Source organism: Pteropus vampyrus, unplaced genomic scaffold (genome assembly GCF_000151845.1).
Source record: "Pteropus vampyrus isolate Shadow unplaced genomic scaffold, Pvam_2.0 Scaffold326, whole genome shotgun sequence".
NCBI classification, from domain to species: domain Eukaryota; kingdom Metazoa; phylum Chordata; class Mammalia; order Chiroptera; family Pteropodidae; genus Pteropus; species Pteropus vampyrus.
The window spans coordinates 1,562,435-1,570,203 of record NW_011889107.1 but is presented as its reverse complement, the minus strand read 5'-3'; the positions used below and the strand labels follow the sequence as shown (position 1 = coordinate 1,570,203).

The window sequence follows — 7,769 nt, the reverse complement described above, 5'->3', positions numbered from 1 at the left end:
CCCACTCTCATGTACCAGCTCCTCAACTCTGAGTTCACAGAATATTTACCCAAGTTTCTTTGATTGTTTTGACAGGATGGAGGTTTCTCTGAAACTATATCTAATGCCAAAGGGACATTTTTTAAAAAAAGATCCTATTTATGTTTATAATGTACAGAGGGCTAATTATTGGTGCAAGACAAGAGAAAGTACAGACACTTGGGCCTGGGGCTTTTTATAGCTAGCACTATGATTTGCTCTTACCTGTGGGGGCCTGCATGGCTGAGCTGGGGATGGTGGCAGCATCTTGGGGTACAGTGCTGGTGTCCGGTTCAGGGGTGCTGGTTGTTGGTGAGGTGGGTGGTGGGTTCAGCAAAGTCCGAGGTTTCCTCTGTCAAAACGGATGGGGAAAAGTTTGCTACCCATGATAGGTAACTTGTCTTCTTAGTCTTCTATTTCTAGCGCTTAATTCATCCATGAAACTGAAATATATCTGTAGATAGGGCTGTGTTTTATCTGTTTTCCAGTAGTCATCTTGCCCAAAGCTGTATATACAGTAGATGCTTAGTAAGTATTTTCTGAGTCTACGTATAAGATTCTGGGCTTCTGTAAAGCCAGAGCTTAATTCACTGTTTTTTCATACTAGAAGCAACATTATGATTTGAAGTTCTTTATTAGTTGGGCAGACAAAAGCAAAAAAGGGAAAAATGCTGTGGTTTGACTTCGTTATTACTTTGTACTTTTTCTCTCTCTTGAAAAATAGAAATGAACCTTCCCCAACTCATAAACTACTTTCCTCTGCCTACCTCTTCAGCTCATTACCTGCCATTTATTATACTTAACCTTATAATCTAGTAATCTCTAACTATATCACTTCTCTAAAAACCTTGCAGTTTTACGTGGTCCACACTTTTACCATAATAAACCATCCCTCTGACTGAAATGCCCTTTCTTTTTTTATCTTAAAAATATCAGTTTATTCAAGAAGCGTTTCTAGATTTTCTCTAGTTATTGTTTTTGTGCTATTTCTGTACTTTGTATTGTTGCATTTGTCACAACGTATTGTCATTATATATTTATATATTGGTGTACACTATTAGCCTGGAACTCCTTGAGAGTCTGCTTCTGAGTACCATTCCTAGCATGGCACTTGGCATATATGTCTCAATAAATATTTTTCAACAAAGCATACAGTATAGAAATCTAATAATGGGAGAAATAATAAAAATGATTTGAGACATCTAGTATCTCCTCTATGCTGGTCAGGGCAGTCTCTGGGAGACAAAGATCTCAGAAGGTTCTTTCTAAGATAAGGTTTTCTAAAAGCCTTTCTGAATGTAAGGAAAACAGTTGTCACTGAGGTACACAAATCCTCGTCTACTAAATGTCACACAGGGTATATTGCTGGGAGCTGTATAAACCTGTTTACTTTATAGGAATGTATTATCTAAAGAGATAGCACAATGACAGCAAGCATAAATTATAAGATAGCCTTGCCTGTGAAAGTACTGAAAATACTTATGAAAATGTGCAAATCACAAAAGGGACATAGACATCTCCTCATATTTTTTGATATTACTAAAAGTAAAAATCCAAATAAGCATTTAGGGAAGAAAGGAATATCAGTTCAATTTTACTGAGTTGTTGGTAGGATTTCATAGGGTCCTTGAAAGAACAACTCTGGTAAGTAAGGTGCCCAAATATTGTAGAAGAAAGCAGAAAGATGAAACACATTATTTTTAGTTGACATAGGTGCAATTACATATATTGCATCTACTCAGATATTACCTCATCTCCATTTTATTGGTGGGAAAACTGGAGCCCACAGCCTCACTTATAGAAGAATTCCCAAAGTCACTCAGGTGGAAATGAGATATAAACCTAAGTATGTCTGGCTTCAAAGCCTATGTTCTAGTCACAAGATGACTTTGCTTTAGAAAGGAATATAAAGGTCATGGGTTAAGTGGAAGGGATATACACTTATAGAAATAGGCAAAAAGGACAGGAAGGGAAATTAAAGAGTCAAATGCCAGGCCATAAAGTACAGGATAAGATGAGAATTATTGTTTTCAAGAGTGCTGGAAGGAAAGAGGACTTTGGCTACTATGTTTAGCACTGCCTAAGGAAGCACAGCAGAGGCGATTACAGGATCGTAGCTCTTAGGTTTTGAAGGATCTTAAAGTCTATTTATTCCAACCATGCATCCAATACTACTTCCCTGTCCCTGAAAACGTTCCTCCCATACAGTCATCCAGTTCCTGATGAAATACCTCTAGTGATGGGAGATCACTACTTCCATCTGGGGATAGATTTAACTGCTCCTTTTATGTTGAGACAAAGCTATCTGCTTGAGTTTCTGCTTATTGTTTCTACTTCTGTCTTTGGAACCTCACGGACAAGTGTTCTCCCTCTTTAATCTGACTGTCCTCAAGATGCCTTCATATCATCAAAGCATAGCTTCTATGGCCTTGGAATCTTAGGGACTTTAGTGTCTCCTCTATCACATGAGAATGAGAAGAGAGTAATGGAGACAAAACTGAAGACCTAGGTTAGGGATTAGTGGTAGCAGGTCAGGAGCATTATGTGTTACACACAAAGATCAGGATGTGACATCAAGAATTCTAAGTCAATAAATAAGAGACAATCTCAATTGGAACATCATCACTAAAACCATCCATCCATCCACCTTGCATATACCGAACATCTCCCAAGAGACTGAGATATAAGGCACTGCAGGAGAAAAAGAGAAGAAAAAGATTAGTTCTCAACTTTGAAGAGCTTATATTCTAGGACTGAAGTTGGCTGGAGCTGATAAACAAAACCAAACCAACTTGAGATTGGAATGGAATGTCCAGGGAGAACTAGGTATTATCTCCACACTGGAACTCAGTATGGCTTAGGAGGGAAATGCAGAGCAATCTCAACAGGGTAAGATAGTCATGAAGAACTGGTCACAACTGTACTTTCAGGAAGTGCTCAGTGAAGCCTGACTCAGCAGTCTTTTCCTACATTAGAGGTAAGTGTTGATTCCCGCGAGAAACGTGAGAGAATGAATATGCAGTAAGGCAGCACTAGCCTTGACACTAGAAGATGTGGGGACCCAATCTCTGTAGCCTTTGCTGTTTATTAGCTATGTGACCTTAGGGAAGTCAATTCATATTTCTAAGTCTCAATTTACTTAACTATTAAATAACATTAATACTACTCATCTCCTAGAGTTTTGTGAAGATTATGATATGTACGTAATGGTGTCTGATACAGAGCCTGATATTTAGTAGGTATTCAATATATATATATATATTTTAAAAAGGGCAGGAATAGAAAAAGAAATACATTTACAGAGTCAATTTGCTCTTTCTGTTCACATGCCTGGGTATCTACTCTGGGTAGGTTAACAATTAGGAGCAGGGCTTTCCATCTATGGAAGACATCAGACCAGAATTCCCTTGCATGTGAGTAATTTTCAAAGTCAAAATCCTATGTTTAATATTATCAACTTCCACATAAGTAGCTAAGTAGGGATGACAATCTAGGAGATTCCTCTTAAAAGCATACACAAGGTAGAGAATAGGGCTAGACATGCCCCTTTCCAAGACGGATGGATATGGATGAGTTACCCCTTTAAAACCCTTTATCCCTTTCTGGGAAACCCACATTTTTACCTACCTTACTGCCAGGTTTGGGACCCCTCTTCTTTGGGAATTTCAAAGGTTCAGCTGACTTGGATGGGGTAGAGATGGGATGGGGAATTAGGGGCTTGGGTGTCCGGCCCCGCTTCTTTCCTGGTTTACGCCCCCTCTGCCCTGGTTGATGCTCCAAGATAGTTTTGGTGCTGCTGTGGAGGCTGGGCTTCTCAGTGTTCACATCGGATGCAGGATAGGGACTCTTTGGAATCACAACTGCAAGAAAAAGACTCATTCTATCACTCTTCTTCCCATCTACATTCCCATCCCAGCCAGAATAATAATAAAAAAAAAGATTTGCTACTTCTACTTGGGTTTTTTATCTCAAGAAGCTAGTTTCCTGGCATCTGACCTAAATGTTAGAAAATCTCAGAGGAGAATTGAATTTAGATTGGCTAAAATTGGAAGTTTTCATTATTTCTGGGAGATGCAGAAAATGTATATATATTTTTTCTCTCTAAGGCATATAAACAGAACCATCGGCTCAGAGATGGAATGACTCTTAGAAGCCTACAATCCTTTCCCGCTAAGAATAAAGATCTGAGGCTCAGAAGAGTAAATGAGGGTGTCCTTAGGTTATGGATGTCGAGATGAGGACTTCTGTTTTGAAACTAGGCCCTTCAACCAAGTCAGGGATTTTCTACATCAATCTACTTAAGTTTTAGTGTGATTATTGCAGTGAGTAGTGAAATATGTGGATATACATACATCTGATAGCATCTCTCCTCACCTTAAAAATCTTTGCTCCATGTTACCTTTAAGGTAGTTCAAATTCTTTATCTTGATACCCAAGGACATTTGTGACTTTGCCCCTGCCTTGTTCTCTAGTATGGCTGAATTCATTTCCTGTCACCTGCCCCCATGTTCTAGACCCACTCTTTTCTGAACACCATGTCATTCATGTATGTTGAGTTCTCTATTCTTCTTGGTCAGATATACATCAATACTCAGTTTTCAAGACTCAGCTCCAGGGCCACCTCCTTACTTAAGCCTTGTCTTACTATACTCTCCCCCAAAGCATTCTGTAGACACCTATGTTAGACTACTTTCAATTTTACTCCAATCATTCACCTTCTCCTTAAACTGAGAAATTTTCAAGGTAAGGGATATCTAATTCATTCCATAAATAGTTATTGAGTACTTACTATAAGTTATATACTGTTCTAAGCCCTGGGGATAGAACAGTGAACAAAACAGACATAGTTTCTACTCTGGAGGACCTTATTTTCTAAGGGGAGACAGAAAATATACAAATAAATATACAATATAATGTTAGGTAAGTGCTGTGATTAAACCTAAAGCAAGATAAGTAGATAGGAGGATGAGGAAAGCCCTATTTGAAGAGGTGACATTGGCACAGAGCTCCCAAATGAAATAAAGTCACAGCCTTATGAAGATCTGAGAGGTCAAAGAACTAAGCCCTTCCAAGTAGCAGGTATATAATAAGTGCAAAGATTCTGCAATGGGAATATGTTAATATGTTTCAGAAATGGAAAGGAGGTCAGTATAGATGGAACTGAGTGAGCAAAGGGGAAGGTGGAAGAGGATTAGATTAGAAAGGGAGTAGTGATATGATCATATAGGACTTTGCACACTGTGAAAATGAACCTGAACTTATTTTAACTATTAAAGGAAGCCACTGGAGGGTTTTAAAAATGGGAGTGGTAAGATATACTTAATAAAAACATTCTGGCTCCTCTGGGAGGGAGCAGGAAAGGAGTAGAACTGGGGAGACTAGATTGAAAAAACCTAATTATAGTAGGCAGGTCAAAGGTAATGCTTCTTATACTCCAGGTGGAACATAATAGAACATAATAGATTATGGCAGTGCAATGTTGCTAATGCAACAACTAGAAAAAGTCAGATAAATGATTGTAAAAAACATTGCAGTGTTGTAGAAAACAAGAGAATTAGATGAACTGGAATTCCAGACCTGGGTGGGATGGGCTTCTGAGATAGCTGACTGTTTTCTTTCCTGAGGGCATTTGCCAATTTGCAGCATGAATTAAGGATTAGGCTTGGCCAGTTCAGAGGGACTCTACTGGAGGAAAGAGAAACAGGAGAGGTTGTAGTGACAGAATGGAACTTGAGGAGCTCCATGTATGTGGCCAATTTTCCCCAGGGGATATTTGCTGAGTTCTAAGCATGCACGCTCGAGCTGCAAAGCAAGGCTGAGAGCTTTTAAAAGGAAGAATGAAATCTCCCATGATCTTGCGGTTTTAGGAGACAAGGTCCCACTAGAAGGAGGAGGTCTACCTCAAACACATAGCTGGTCGACTCTTCAAGATAAATATTATATTTTGAAATTTTAAGAAAAGTGAGAGGTCAAAGAACTAAGCCCTGAATCTCTCAAAGGTAGGACAATCTCTTGCAGTTTTTTTAGGCTGAGGAGATGGAGACCTATTAAGTTCTCAATCATGAGCCCAAGAGGGCCCATATCTAAGGAATAGAGATATGTTCATTGCGTATAGAACTCTAGGTTGCCCGTTTATATATTTTAGTCATTTAAAGATAAAAGATATATACAAACATCCAACCTAGAGTTCTATACCCAGTGAAAATAGATTTCAAAAACATAGGTGTATTAATATTTCCACATAAATCAAAGTTGAGAGAATTTGTCACCAGCAGACCTAAACTACAGGAAATAAAAAGGAAGTTCTTCAAGCTGAAGGAAAGTAATCCCACATGGAAGGATGGATCTGTAGGAAGGAATGAACAGCATAAGAAAGGGTAAATATGTGGGAAAATACAAACAAATATTGAATATTTAGAACAAGAATTTAAAAAATAGCTTTTGGGGTTTATAATATATGTATCAGTAAATTACATGAAACCAATAGTACGAAAGATGAAAGGGGGGGGCAGTAAATGGAGCCAAACTTTGTTAAGAATTTACCATTATTTGGGGAGTGGTTAGAGAGCTTATTTAAGGTAGACTTTAATAAATCTAGGATGCCTATTTATATAGGGTAACGAATCAAAGAATTATACAAGAATGTATTGCTAAAAGCTAAGGAGAGAAAAATGGAACAATAACACATTCTTGATTAATCCAAAAGAAAGCAAGAAAAAAGAATAAAGACATGAGGAAGAACTCAGACAAAAACAAATGGCAAAATTCAAAATAGTAGACTTAAATACAAATAGTTACACTAAACACAAGTGGATTCAGTAAAACAATTAATAGGAAAAAATTAACACACCAGACCAGAAAAACCCTAGGTCCCAATTATATCTGTTTATAAGGATACTGGAAATATAATGACATAAGAAGACAAAAACAAACAGATGGAAAAATATATACCCTGTAAACATTAACCGAAAGAGAGATCTTGTGGTTATAGTAGTATCAGCCAAAGCAGTTTTTAGAAAAGGAGTATGACTAACCTAAAAAGGGATGTTTCATCAAGACAAAATACAGTCATGTGCCACTGAACAACAGGGATATGTTCTGAGAAATGTGTCGTTAGGAAATTCCATCATTGTGCAAATATGATAGAGTATACTTACACAAATCTAGATGATATAGCTTACTGCTCCTAGGCTACAAACTTGTACAGCATATTACCCTACTGACTGCTGCAGGCAGCTGTAAAACAATGGTAAGTATCAGTGTATCTAAACCCATCTAAACGTGAACATTATGTGAGGAATGTGTTGTGCTACGATGTTACGATGGCTATGACATCACTAGGCAATAGGAGTTTTTCAGCTCCATTATAATCGATACGCGGTCCACTGTTGGCTGAAAAATCATATGAGGCATATGACTGTAGTCAATGAATGCAAAAGGTATCTATAATAACCTTCAATTTCTATGTACCTAATAACACAAAATATGTAAAGAAAAAGTTTAAAGAATAAAAAGGAGAATTAGACAATTACACAATTATAAGTTGGAGATTTTTAACATCTCTCCATAATCGATAGGTCAAGAAGTTGTAAAAAATCAATAAGGATAGAAGATTTGAATAACACAATTAACTAATAACATAAATAACTAAAAACCAATCAACCTAACTGACACATACAGGACACTACATCCAATAAATGTAGAATACGCATTCTTTTCAAATGTTATGGAATATATGGTTCAAAAAAGAA

General features: G+C 37.5%; 1 protein-coding gene across 17 annotated transcripts in view; it reads right to left on the bottom strand.

The window, feature by feature from the left end:
* SCMH1 (Scm polycomb group protein homolog 1) overlaps window positions 1–7,769 on the bottom strand; it is a 120,855-nt gene that overhangs the window by 38,893 nt on the left and 74,193 nt on the right. For all 17 annotated transcript variants that reach the window (XR_002776770.1, XR_002776771.1, XM_023521973.1 and 14 more), the window contains 2 exons: window positions 3,646–3,878; window positions 244–370 (listed from right to left, as the gene is read on the bottom strand). Coding sequence is in view for 15 of the 17 variants with exons in the window: in XM_023521973.1 (XP_023377741.1) it covers window positions 244–370; window positions 3,646–3,878 (360 nt within the window). In the remaining 2 variants the exon portion in view is untranslated. The remainder of the gene's footprint in view (window positions 1–243; window positions 371–3,645; window positions 3,879–7,769) is intronic.